General features: G+C 35.2%; 2 protein-coding genes across 2 annotated transcripts; both read right to left on the bottom strand.

Moving 5' to 3' along the window:
- Positions 1 to 11: 11 nt before the first annotated feature.
- LOC123550657 (uncharacterized) lies at positions 12 to 6,108 on the bottom strand. The gene is made up of 2 exons (XM_045339084.2): positions 5,864 to 6,108; positions 12 to 945 (listed from the first exon to the last, which is right to left on the bottom strand). Exons 1-2 carry the CDS (start codon positions 6,106 to 6,108, stop codon positions 12 to 14), a joined length of 1,179 nt encoding a protein of 392 aa, XP_045195019.2.
- A 1,448-nt stretch (positions 6,109 to 7,556) lies between these two features.
- On the bottom strand, positions 7,557 to 12,209 carry LOC123550658 (uncharacterized). Its single transcript, XM_045339085.2, has 2 exons — positions 11,716 to 12,209; positions 7,557 to 8,499 (listed from the first exon to the last, which is right to left on the bottom strand). Exons 1-2 carry the CDS (start codon positions 12,207 to 12,209, stop codon positions 7,557 to 7,559), a joined length of 1,437 nt encoding a protein of 478 aa, XP_045195020.2.
- Between the last annotated feature and the right edge of the window lie 2,495 nt (positions 12,210 to 14,704).

The raw sequence follows: 14,704 nt of genomic DNA, 5'->3' as shown, positions 1-14,704 counted from the left end.
TATTTAATTGTTTAATGTATGAAATATTCATCAACTTGTCCAAGATCTTTTAAAATATTCTGAACATTTGTTATTAAAACATCTCCAAACTTTTTCAGAACAATATCATCCGTTACTCTCTCTGATTTGTCCGAATAGTTGCCCCAATTTCGATAGTGAAATAATAAGCCTGTTCCAACGGGAACATTAACTTCCCCTACAACGGGATTAAAATGAACCATGGCAAAATCTATTTTTGCAGTTCTGGCAATAAATTTGGAGCGCATTTTATATGGCCATGTTTTCTTTTCATGTTCAAAATGTTGAAGTGTTACGAGATTCAACAGTTCAGCTTGACGTCTCTGATGAAAATCAAGACTTTTGTTTTTCCATTCCTTCCTGAAGAAAACATTTCTAAACAGATAAGAGTGGGCGTCAGGTTTCAGAGTCTTAATTATATCTGACCAAGTCATTGCATGTTTAGACATGGGGATCAAATATTCATCAACATCCGTATCTATAAAGAATTCTGAAAAATGTTTATTACGAAAAAGACAATCGTTTAAAGAAGCATGTTGGCCAAATTTTACGAAGTCAGCAACTTTCTGTATTCTTTTCCTTATAAGCAACGGTAGCTGCCATTTCACTACTTCCGCTAAACCTCGTTTTGAATAGTAATCAAGTACCTGCTGCACTTTAACTGAGGTTGAAAAATTATAAACTATAAACTTTTCAGCTCCCAGAATTCTGTTAAGTTCAAACCATTCAACAAGTTCCATGGCTTGTCCAAAGTGTGAATGCAGGGGCTTTAGACATACTGTGAATCTACGTTCGTACCTTTGTGGCACTGTCGCATTGTGGACGCGTAGAAGATTCAGTGGACTTTCACATCTCCTTGTTCCAAGGGAGATAAATTCTGGCAAGTGTGGAGAATCGAACGGGCACTCAAATATAATTGATCTGTATCTGCCAAATTTAAACAGAAAGTTCATTACATACCTGCTAGAAATGATGATGAATTTATAAACATTACAAAATTTAATGCTTGTAAAATATATATTGATTTAAACTGCTATTTTAATGAATATTTCTTTTTTTTAGAAATTAATTTACATTAAATAGCCGTAAATGCAAATTACAAACAAATTGTAATTAACGGTAAAAAAAATCGTCGTGAAGTTGGCAGTGCAGCCGTAGCAGCAGTAGGAGCAGTTAGCGATACGATACGCTACATCAGTTTCCTGAATATGTTATTACAGGTAGTTAAATTATGTTTCTAAGACAAGGATATGCAACCTTCAGCAATAAAAAGCAGTTTTCGTCACTTTTCTTACTATTTTACTGCCAGCAGTTAAATTGTTTATAAGAACGTTTAACAGTCTGCAATATTCGTAACTGCTAGCATTTAAATATTACTAAGAACAGTTTTTCAGTTTCCTAGATGTTACTTCCAGCAGTTTACCAGATTTTTATATATGTTATTGCTAGCAGTTAACTGGTTTATACGAGCAGTTTAAAATTCTATAAATTATGTAATACCAGCAGTTAAATGGTTTACAAGTCTCATTTATGTTACTGCCAGCAGTTAAGTGGTCTATGAGAGCAGTTTATCAGACTCCTATTACTTCCAGCAGTGAAATGACCAATGAAAGTAGATTTGAGTTTTCTATGTGTTACTGCCAACAGTCAAATTGTTTATAAGAGCAGTATACCAGTTTTCTACATGTAACTACCAGCAGTTAAATGTTTTATGAAAGATATTTACAAGGATCCTGTTACTGCTAGCAGTAAAATGGTTTACGAGTACGAGTACGAGCAATTAACCAGGTTTGTATATATTTCTGGTCTATTTACTAGCCAATCCAGTCCCATTCAGTCCCGTGTTTCTAAAAACAATTTTTTCCGGCAAACACCGCCCGACCTCACCCCGGGTTCCTCCCAAACAAGAGTTTCCCCGGAATGGCGGCCACCCGTGCCGGTGGGGGACAACCCTCTCTACAACAACGACCACCCGGTCCGATCCAAAAGTCAAGGTCTGGAGCGGAGCTTGGGGTGTCCAAACTGAAAAAAGTGAAAATTTCCAAAAACGGCCTCAGACCAAGTTTGAGACCCGCTCACGAGTAAACAAGAGTTTTCCCGGAGTAGCCGTGATGCTGCTCCCCCCCCCCCCACCCCAGACCGTCACCCTTTACAACGGCCACCTGGTCCCGTCCCAAAGTCAAGGTCCCGTAGAGTCCTCCTTAACTGCTGTAAGCATTTAAGGCCATCCCGCCTCACACCTCACACCGGGTTCCTCCCAAACAAGAGTTTTCCCGGAATGACGGCCACCTGTGCCGGGTGGGGGACAACCTTCTCTACAACGGCCACCCGGTCCGATCCAAAAGTTGAGCTGGGGACCCCCAGACTTTTTACTTATTTAGCAATCATGGTCTTAATCAACATGGATGGATACATGGATGGATGATTGGCCTTTCCTATTTTGTCTGATTATTCTTACCTGTATAATCTTCTCTTGGGAGCTAGGAAGTTCGATTCTAGCACACAGCAACTTCTTGTTAATGTTTGATGGTATAATTACTTCAGTTATCATTAAAAAATAACTCTTTGAATATAAATGTCTATAAAATACATGTACTCATTTTATTCAGAAAACGTGCCCGGGCCACAATTTCAATCCATCCCTTATCTTTTAGAAAAGCGCGGGATTTCCTACTTTCATTTTCTTAAGGTGCAATCAGAGGAGGTAATTACATCATAGTTAAGGCCTTAACTCAGAGTTACAATGCACTAAAATATGAATTGATTTGACTTTTGAGAGTTCAATTTATAGAGACGTCCGTCGATTATCGGAATCTTCCTTATTTAGATTATACTCACTTACCGTCTAAATAAAATGGTGTTGTGGTTGCGTGGCGGCTTGTGTCAATTCATTTTTAAGAATTTTTTTATGTGTGATAAAATTGATTCATTCTTTCATTCATATATTTTCTAATTATATTTTTCAATTTTTATTGTCATGTACAATAAATTTCATTTTAACGCAATATACCATACATAATGCTTCATTAGCGGTAAGTTTCGCCAGCTGTCCACAGTACAATTTTTTCTAGCCAAGAATTACATAACATTATAACTTTTTTCATTTGCACATGTATGCATCACATCGATTGTGCATTATATAAAAAAGTTTGTACTTACTTGAGAAAAAAAAAAAATTATAATACGCAGACGACTTCCATATAATTTCATTTGATCTGTAATAGATCTACATAACGCTATGTTAAAGATGAAGTTTTATATAGATTAAAATACTAAGTAAAAAAATTGCGACTGACTGATATTGAATCCACACCCACAAAATGTAGACATAGTAATAGAGCCGATTTAGGCTGAACACCACTAAATCCAGCTGATCTTTATTTCATATAAAATCCACTCACTTCATAAAGGTGTTTCGACATTTTTTAGCATATCAGATTTTCAGAGACTTATATTCCCATAAAGAACTAGATCGCTACTTTAGAAAAACAAAAAGAAAAGGGGGTGTTAACTTTTATATAAGAAAACTACAGTTCGTTAAATACAACCCGCTGATTTTACTACTTTTCGCTTCTTTCAATTTCTCTTTTCGTGACATTAAATTCTTACGCCGCCATTTTTATCTAGCAGGCAATAGGAACATGCCGATTTCATTAGAATGCAAAGTGATACATACTGAAACGCGGTAGGGTAAAAGTAAGCACGTTGCTGCCGAGAAAATGCACTAGGAAAGGAAAAAAGATTAGTACTATTTATATTTGGACTACTTGTGACTAGACCTGCGGAGGCTTACATTCTATTTGGTAGTGATCAGCCTATAAGAGATTTTTTTTGTTTGATTTTTCCATGAATTTGCATTCATTCTCAAGGTACACCTATTTCACAATGATTCTGCTTTGTTTTGGTGCAAAATATTGAGAAAATGTAGAGAAATGACAATTCATTACAGGTCACCCCCATCCCCAAAAATATGCAAAATCTAGCCCTGTGCAAGCAATATTTCAATTAATTTTACCTTATTCGTGGAATTTACATTTAACATCCATTTAATCGTTACGATGTTTGTCATTTTCATTCAGAAACATGCTAATTTCAATATTATTTAGAAAACTGAAGTGCTAAAATGCGAGAAAAGACATTTACTAGGCCTTAAAACGAACCAAAATAGTGCCACCTGGTCGAAAATTCGATCTAAATTCCAAAAACACAAGAAATTTAAGCGTTTTCAGCCATTTGTTACCGTTTTACATCATAAAAAATAGATTAATGGCATTTCCATTCATTTTCGAGGGGTTTCAGAAAATAACATGTATTGCCCCTTATAGGCTGAACACCACTAAATCCAGCTGTTCTTTATTTCATATAAAATCCACTCACTTCAATAACGGTGTTTCGACATTTTTTAGCATATCAGATTTTCAGAGACTTATATTCCCATAAAGAACTAGATCGCTACTTTAGAAAAACAAAAAGAAAAGGGGGTGTTAACTTTTATATAAGAAAACTACAGTTCGTTAAATACAACCCGCTGATTTTACTACTTTTCGCTTCTTTCAATTTCTCTTTTCGTGACATTAAATTCTTACGCCGCCATTTTTATCTAGCAGGCAATAGGTACATGCCGATTTCATTAGAATGCAAAGTGATACATACTGAAACGCGGTAGGGTAAAAGTAAGCACGTTGCTGCCGAGAAAATGCACTAGGAAAGGAAAAAAGATTAGTACTATTTATATTTGGACTACTTGTGACTAGACCTGCGGAGGCTTACATTCTATTTGGTAGTGATCAGCCTTTACGCAATCGAATACCGCCGGAAGTAGAACATTTATGTCAACACCGGTTTCGTATTTTCACGTGAAATCGGCCGAAAACTGAGAGGTTATCAACAAATTATAAGTTTACGGGTACCATGAGGATTTTTCATGCATTTAAACTTTATATGCAAATTGATAAGGGAGATAACTAGTACTGTCTTAAGTAACCAGTATTTAGTTACACAGTTACCTTCCCTTTACACAGGTAGGACTATTTGTTGTTGATCATCTTTTGAACATTATTCCATTACTGATGACAGAACATTGAAAATAAAAGTTGTTGTATCATGCAATGGCATCATATATGACAATATTTACTTTTTTATTTCATTTTTTAAATATTCTTTAAATTAGGTATAATGCCTACTAAATGCTTATACCTACCTTACTATCACAGCTATTAAGGCGGTACATGTTTTGTGCTGCTAAAATTAGTTATTACACAAAATAAATCATTTATATCTTTTTCAATCATACCAATTTGTCAACACCACCTAAATCATGAACCGTTCCATTATTAAAAGTACAAAAACATCGCTGACTTTAAAACCAAAATATACCTGATATCAATATGTATAACGGCTTTATTAACTGCTCTAACTAATGGCAGTCGCAGCAGTTCACTTCTGAGGCATTTAACTGTTGTAACTGCTGGCAGTAGCAGCAGTTAATTGCTCCTACTGCTGCTACTGCTGTACTACCAACTTCACACCGATTATTATTTCTTTACAGAGCTTTCGTCATTAATATGCAACTGCAGAAAAAATGCATATTGTCTCAGGAAAAAAATGTATTTATATTCTAAAGGATAAGGTCATTTTATGACTAATTTTCGAAAACCTTACTCACTCCATCCGTAGTGTGTGTAGCATACATTTATATATTTCTGCTATTGAAACAAACAGTGCAAGGCGTCAAATCGGATGAAATCGGATCTTTCAGTAGTCAGTGACGAGGATAATAAAATGGACAGAAATATACTATAAATCGTGTATAAAAGTGCAAAAAAGAAAAAGAAAACGAACGAACCGATGATTACTTTGTTCAAGTGGGACGTTTATCTCTGCCCCTGTTTCTTCCATTGTAAAATTTCCACTATTTTCTTGTTTTATCCAAAACTGACAAACAAGTGGAACACCACGTTTCTGTTTTACACCAATAATAAAAATCTTCCTTTTCTCCTTCATGAAATACGCAGAAAATACATATGCAGACCTCTCAGTGTCCACAGGGTACCACTTATCCTCCCCATGCATGTATGCCGGTACATACATGTTGCTACATGTCCTGTACTTTTGATGATACCCTTGTGTTGCGAGACTTGTGTTCGGTGTCCTTTCACTTGCTGTTAATGATGTTTTTATTGGTGTCACTGAGAAAATTTCTAACACGTCATGTTTGAGAGGCAAATCTTTCAAGCAAATCGATATCAGATATTTCAGTACTATCACTTGAATTCCAGTTAAGATTATAACAGTCCTCTTTAAATGAATTGTCATTTTAAGTATTTATACCTAGCAGACGATATTCTAAACTCAATTTTCATGTATAATGAGATAAATATTAAACATATGTGTCCTAGGCAGAAGGAAAGTGTGTCAATGTATAATCAATATCACTTAAAAAATATAATTATCATCTATTGATTTCACATTTTTTTAGGCTAAGACAATGTATATGCAAACATTTCTTTGATAAAAATATGCTTTTAATAAGATGACGTTTTTGTAAGATTAAAAAAAAACAAGTTTTAAAAATTACATTCAGTATATGAGAATTACAAAAAGGAGCACGGATATTCCGTTTACAAAGAGGCTAAGCACTACACTTCATTACTGACTATGGTTTCAGCAATTCCGGAATCCAAACTGTCATTTCAAGAACTGTTTACTTGAAGTACTGCTATTATAAAATAACTACTAAACGACATATTCAAACCTCTTTCGACATGAAAAATACAATATAAACGTTTCTAACATACTGGATTAAGACATGAACTACCTTATCTGGAATTAACTTAAAGATACAACAAACATGTATTGAATATTCTTGCATAAAAAACAGACACGTGTACTAATTGCATTGTTCTCATAGTTAACGACTTTACGTTTCCGGTACACTATTTTTATTTGACATTCTAATGTTCTTTGAAACGACTAACATGCTTTAAATATCCAGAGACGGGACCCACAAATTAACACCACTAGTAAAAGCAAGTCATTAATTTTTCTAAAGATAAGACCAATTTTATTTCTAGTTATTACAAACATGATATTAGCCATGGTTTTTTTTTTCATATCCCTTAAAAATTAGGTAAACAGGAACACAATCTTAGCACTAACGCAAGCGAGAAAGTTAGTAAACAGACGGAATAGCGAGTAAGCACATTTGCGGCTTTTTTGAGGAGAAGGCAGTGCGTCGGTAACTGATACAGCAAACCATTGCATCTTCTATTCCGTAAAAAAGGAGGTCACTATCAAACAAAACTCACATTCCAGATGTCAGTCCGCGCGAGAATAAGATTTTCGGCACCGACATGGTATTTAAAAGATCGTATATCAACAGAATGCAAATTGCCTTTCTGATGCATGATGATTTTTCTCCCGTTAATACATGCCTTGATCCAATAAAGAAGTAGTTTTATGCAAAAGTATAAGGTCGATCACTGTTATAGATTGCTATTAATCTCTAATATATGTTAACATATAGCAAAATATTTACTCTATTGTATCGAATATGCACTTGCATTTAACTCTACCCTAACAGTTTTCACCTTCTTGATCAACAGTTGACCAAATTTTTGAGGTACAGTTCTGTCTAGAACTTTAACATTCGGAGGGTCATTTCGTGTTTCCCAGTCTCTGTAATGATGTACAAGTCCGATTTCTATCGGTACGACCAGGTGCGAAACCCCTGGAACTCCATGTATCATAACCTTAGATACTTCAGCACTCTTTGCAAAATATTTTGACCTTTGATTTGGTGGAGATATCTGTGTTTCATGCTGCAGTTTCTGAAGTGTTACAAGTTGTAGTTTATCCACTAATGATTTATTTTGTATCTCTATGCCTGCGTTACTCCATTCCTTTTTAAAGAATGTATTTCTAAATATATAAACTTTTGAATCGTGTTTTAGCTGTGTTAACATTTCAGTCCAGCTCGTTACATTTTCACCATGTGGAATAATAAATTCATCAACATCGAGATTTACAATAAACTCCGAGACGCCTTTATTTCTATATAGGCAATCATGTAATGCGGCAATCTGGCCAAAATAATGTATCTCAACTGGTTTATACTCTCTTGGCCATGTATCTACACCTACCGGTAAGTTCCATTGCACTACTTCCGTTAAGCCTCGTTTTGAGTAGTACTCCAGCACATGTGCTAAATTAATGGCGGAAGAATAATTGTAAACAATGAATTTGTCTGCTCCAAGAAGTCTGTTTAGTTCTATCCATTCTATTATTTCATAAGCACGGTTATATCGAAAATTAAGCGGCGTGAGACAAACTGTAAACCTATGTTTAAATGCGCTTGATTTCCCTAAAATCTGAATATCGAGAAGGTTCATGGGTGTCTCACAGCTTCTGTCCACTATCGAAACATGCGTAGGAAGTTCCATGGATGGGGAAACCTTGCACTGGAACAACACTGCCGTATATCTGAAGCAAAACGATGTAAGTTAGTAGAATTTTCGTGATGGCGTCTTCCGGCAGACATGCCTACAGCATTTAACTCCCCTCTTATCATTTAAGCATTTTCAAAAAACCGACAGATATAGAATATGACGTTCTGGTCTGCTGTCGAGCTGGCGGGACGAAAACATCAAACAGGATAGCTCAAAAACGATTCCAGCTACCCGTCAAGAAAAAATCAAATAACTATGTCGGGTCTGCAACCTTTATCTTTATCATTTGTTAAATCTTCAGTTTTTGTACTGTTGCGCTCTTCCCGCCAAACCAACAGCTCAAAAGAACATAACTTTCTGTATTTGTTGCTGTAAGGCGAAAACAGAACAATACAACAGTATCCCAAATAAAGAGCATCAGAACAACATTTTTATTCAAAATAAGGTTGTCTAATTAGCTATGTTTATTTGTCTTTTGAAACTATTTTATTTGAATAAAAGCCTATTTTGAATCAAATATATATTCAATGGCATTGTGCAATAAGTTTAATAATCGTAGAAAAAGCCATTCCATTATTCTGAATAAATACAAAAAAGTTAATTCGCTTTAAAACAAAAATATTCAAAATAATAACAAACCTAACACCCTAAGCTGATTTGTTTTACCTCCCACCAGATTCTAGCCCTTTCATTGGTTGAGTAGTGTCACGTGGTTGCCCTCTATATTTCTATAGGCTATATACCAATAAAAGAAATTGTTCTTTGTTTCATATAAAATTCAGCTAGTTCAGAACATTTTTTTACAGTTTCTAGATTTTCACGCCGTCGTAGACCTATTTTCTATAAGATATCCATACATTTGCTTTAATAAAACGAGAAGAAAAAGGGGTGTTGAACAGTATGCAGTGAAATGCAAATCAACTGAAGTCAGGTACCCTCATATTGCCGCATTTCAGAAAGCAGTCCGCAGAATAGACACCATACTTTCGTTTTCAAGTAAACAACTCGAAAACATGCGAATATAAGCATGAAAAGTGTCTTATTTTATGTACAATACATTCCACGAGTGAAATAATGCCCATTTGGCCCCCGATTTACGCGCAAATGCGTGAAAAATGAAAAAATTAGGATCTATTTATTAGGGACTTCTTTCGACACGGAAGCATATTTTTGACCAAATTAGTGCATTTAAATCTATAGAGGGTCAGTGGGTGACTCTAGATGAGAATTACAATTCAAAATTGCGTGATGTTGACCATAAAATTAACATTATTATTCTAAAAATTCAAAAGGATCCTACTACCATCTTCAGAGATTTTTCGGGAAGTAATTAAGTGGTCGATAAAACAAATCAATTATTGGATTTGTTACTGACCCTCTACGGAAATATGTAGGATCAGTATACTTTATAGAGAGCTCGGCTTCGCCTCACCGTCCATAAAGCATACTGACCCTACATATTTCCGTAGAGGGTCTGTAACAAACCCAATAATTAATAATATAGCTGTATGAATGCCTTTCTAAATGCGTTACAACATGAGTACTTATATAACTGAATAGATGCTCTTTCCAAAGTGTTATAACTTAAGCAGTTATATACCTGAAAAGATGCCTTTTTATAAAAGATTGACAACTTGAGAAGTTACATACCGGAGTAGATGCCCTTACCTGAGTGGGTGCTAGTCCAAAAGTGTTGCAACTTGTGCAGTTATTTACCTGATAAGATGCCCTTCCGAAAATGTAACAATTTGTGCAGTTTATACCTAAGTTTATGCCATTCAGGAATTATTACAAATAAAACAGGTAAATACGTTAGTAGATGCACTTCCGAAAGTGTTTTGATGTACCTATGGAATTGTTTCAACTTAAACAGTTATACATGAGTGGATGCCGTTCTGAAAGTATTCCAACTTAAACAGTTATACATGAGTGGATGCCGTTCTGAAAGTATTCCAACTTAAACAGTTATACATGAGTGGATGCCGTTCTGAAAGTATTCCAATTTAAGCAGTTATATACCTCAGTAAATGCTCTTCCGAAATTGTGCAGTTATATACCTGAGTAGATGCCCTTCAGAAAATGTTGCAATTTGTTCTGTTATATACCTGAGAAAATGTAACAGTTTGTGCAGATATATATGTGGGTAGGTTGCCTTATGGAAGTGCTACAACTTGAGCAGTTATAAACCCTTAGTAGATGCCCTTTCGAATGTGTTATAATATGTGCACATATGTACCTGAGTAATGGTCATTCTGAAAGTGTTTTGACGTCATCATAGTATAGCCGAGTAGATGCCTTTCTGGAACAGTGAAAATTTGATCTGTTAAATACCTGAGTACATGCCCTTCCGAATGAATAACAACATATCCAGTTACATACCTGAGTAGATACCATTCCGGAAATGTGGAATCTTGCGCAGTTTTATACCTGAGTAAATGCACTTTCGGAAGTGCTGCGATTTGAGCAGTTATATATCTGAGTAGATACCCTTCCGAAAGTGAATAATCTGAGCAGTTATATACCTGAGTAGATGGCCTGCTGGAAGTGTTGCATATTAAGCAGTTATATACCTGAGTAAATGCAATTTCAAAAGAGTTGCTATTTGAGCAGTTATTACATACCCGTTTCTATTCCCCGTTAAGTTACACTGGTACCGGAAACGTCAATATTTTTCCATACACTGACGCCTGAGTTTCATATCGGGTGCGTGACGTAATGCAGTGTGTGTTGTTGCACTACTTTTTTTATTTAGTTCAGTATTGTCAATCCTATTCAGGCTATTGAACATATTTATGATATTTACATTATATTTATACGTGTAGATGCGTATGTAATAAAAAGGTTATTATCTTTGCATCGGGAAATATGCACCCGTTCTTCAGCGGAAGAATATTGAGCTCCTGAAGTCGCGCAATATTTCCACTGAAGAACTCGTACATATTTCCCGATACAAAGCTAATAACCTATAATTATATAACTGGGTAAACGCCTTTCCGTCAGTGTTAGAGTTCCTCTGGAAGTGTGATAACTTGTGAAGTCATATCATAATGTGAATATCTTTCAGGAAATGTTATTATTTGTGCAATAATATACCTGTGTGAACGCCTTTTCGGAAGTTTTTCTATTTGAGCTGTATACCTGAGTAAATATCTTTCAGGAAATGTAAAAATTTTGGAAGTTATATTTCTCCGGAGGTGACATAACCTGTGTAATTATACACCTAAAGGATGAAACTTGTGCACTTATATACCTGTGAGAATGCCCTTCCGGAAGTATTATTACACGTGCAGTTTTCTCTTCCATTTTCAAGTTTTGATTCCCGAAATTTCGTTTCCAAAACTGACAATAGTAGTCTGAGGCTCTTCCGTCTTTTATACCAACAATCACTATTTCATTTTTCGTATCTACAAGATAGGCAGCAAATACATACGCTGTGCTATTTCTGTTCACTGCACGCCAAGATTCTTTCCGTGAAAGATGAGATGGAAATAATGTCCCTTCACAAGTGCTTGTAACATTTAAAAACATATCATCCAAAGTCTTCGTGTTGTCTGTATAAGTTATCAGTTTAGAAACATTCAGTCTACTGTAGCGAACTCTTACATTATGTAATAGGTTAAAATCTTCCTTATAATAAAGTTCAAACAGCTGTTTCCTATTATTGTTACTTAGTCTATAAAGTATAATGAAAACCACTGAACATGTTGTTATCAACCTGAAAGATTTCTTCCATTTAAACCTCATTATAACGATTTAAAAGTCCGACTGTAAAATATTTAAAAGTTCCTCTATCTGCAGAAAGAATAACTCCTACTTTTATCTTACCGTCACCATTTTAGTACAATACCATAATGCCGTGATTACGTCTTTTTTAGCTGCAAACATTTATCAAATAGGAAAGCTTAATTACCCTCGTGTATATTCTTAGTAAAACATTCCTTTCAACTTGCAAGTAATCCGTTGTGCACATTATACTAACAATAGATCAACTGTGTCAGTTAAAGTACTCGTGTTTAGGTTAGGTAACACTAGTTTGATGGTCAATTTGACACGTATCAACGTTTATATTACGAACTTGTTTCACATTCTCTATTCATGATTTAATTCATTCACACGACTATAATTAGGTTAGTCTAGACAAAATTAAATGTCACCATTCTTTGTATTCTTAGGTCAGATCTAACATACTATATTTTCCGCGTTAGTGACTGTTGCTGACTGTCCTTTGAAATGTTGTTATAAACTATCTGTACTGATAAAGAATATAGACTGTGATCAATAAGAGTTTATATGTATTCATGAATAACGTACATGTATCAATAGTAACCATATGTCATCAAACAATCTCTAGCAAACTCTTAATTGTAAATATGTTATTAGCAATATTTCAAATTAATGGATATTGATCTCAAACTTTGTTTGTTTCTTTCCGGGAGAGCAATGGATTGATAATTCAATTTTGTCGACGGTTAATTAATTATGCATTAAGGAAGACAAACAACTCTGTGACAAAAAAAAATATTAAAAAAAAAAACGGAGACACTACTACGGTGGCACAGAGGTGGCATAGATGTGTTTTATATTGATACGTGCGCACGTAATAACTAATACGTGCGCACGTACTAGTACAAAAAAACATCATCGCACATACTATAAAAAAACATCTTCGTACGTATAAACCAATACGTGCGCACGTACTAGTACAAAAATCATCATAGCACATACTATAAAAAACATCTTCGTACGTATTAAGTAATACGTGCGCACGTATAAGTACAGAAAAAACATCATCGCACATACTATTAAAAAAAACATCTTCGTACGTATGAAGTAATACGTGCACACGTAAAAGTAATACGTGCGCACGTACTAGTTTATAAAAAACACCTACCTACGCATAAACTAATACGTGCGCACGTAAAACCTTTTACGTGCGCACGTATTACTTTATACGTACGACGATGTTCTAACTAAATAAATAAATAAATAACCTGGCTATCTTCTTGAATCAACGAGTCAACGTATCTGTCATCGTGTTTCGCCAACATGCAAACTCCTCACAAAAACTAATTGTTCAGCATGCAGTCCAATTTTGAGTATTTTTCAGAAATCCATATTTAACTGTTTAGCATTAATTTTGTGATTGCAAATGACACAAAGTGTTAATGAACGTTAAATCTTAGTAAATCCGGTATTTGATTAAAACTGAATTTATACAAATAACCTGCATTCTTTCATATGCCCTACTGACAATTAAGCGCTAACGGTACAAAGATGATATTACTCTTATAAAAACACGTTAATCCTAATTTCTATAGAACGCGTGGGAGAGTTTTCAATAATTGCAGTTTTTATGTTACGTGGTCTAAGTCGGATAGACAACTCGTGCCGTTGTCTACGGGATATATACAACTCGCTTTGCTCGTTGTATATATCCAGTAGACAACGGCACTCGTTGTTTATCATATACTTAGACGTTGTCAACTGAATTTACCTCCAAGTCAGTCTTATTTTTTATCCCATTGATAACTGGTGAGAATATTGCAAGGTCATTTAACTCCGGCGTTAGCCTGTATTGTTAGATGGTAAAATGGCACGAAATTCACGCGTTTTTTGCCCAAGTTTCCCCCGATATGTATACAACGCTACTGTTGTATATGAAATATAGACGGGTACAAGTCTGCTTTGCGATTGTCTATTTACGGATTATCGTGGTCTAAGGGATTGTAAGATCACGTAGCACCAAATCATGTTCCCATGTATGTATACAGTCCATACTATCATTTATATAGTTATAGTCTATTATTTCTTTCACAGTAAGCTGTATATGCAAACTATTCACCACTTTCTAGATACAACATCAAAGAATTGTTGACATCCACCACGATTCGATGCCGAGCTGGCAAAGACATCCGGAATTCACAAAGACCTTTTGTCAAGCTAGCACGACATTCGATATTCAACATGCACGGTACAGCATTAGATATTCACCATTATTATACCTCTTTTTTGCCTACAATGATAAAATCCCGCCAGCCGAGAAAGAGATATTTTGATATATGAAAAGCATTTTCAACCATTTTTTTCACGTGACCAAGCGAAAGTGACTGTCAGGTCATGTGACTGCACTGATATTTTGAATGTCATATAAGGGCAATTAACTGCTTCAGTTTTTAAGCCATATGATTGCCTCCCTTGTACACATACAGTAGTGACGTCACTATTCAGTGTGTACACAG

The sequence above is a fragment of the Mercenaria mercenaria genome, chromosome 6 (assembly GCF_021730395.1).
Source record: "Mercenaria mercenaria strain notata chromosome 6, MADL_Memer_1, whole genome shotgun sequence".
NCBI classification, from domain to species: Eukaryota; Metazoa; Mollusca; class Bivalvia; order Venerida; family Veneridae; genus Mercenaria; species Mercenaria mercenaria.
This window is presented reverse-complemented; position numbering and strand designations above follow the sequence as displayed.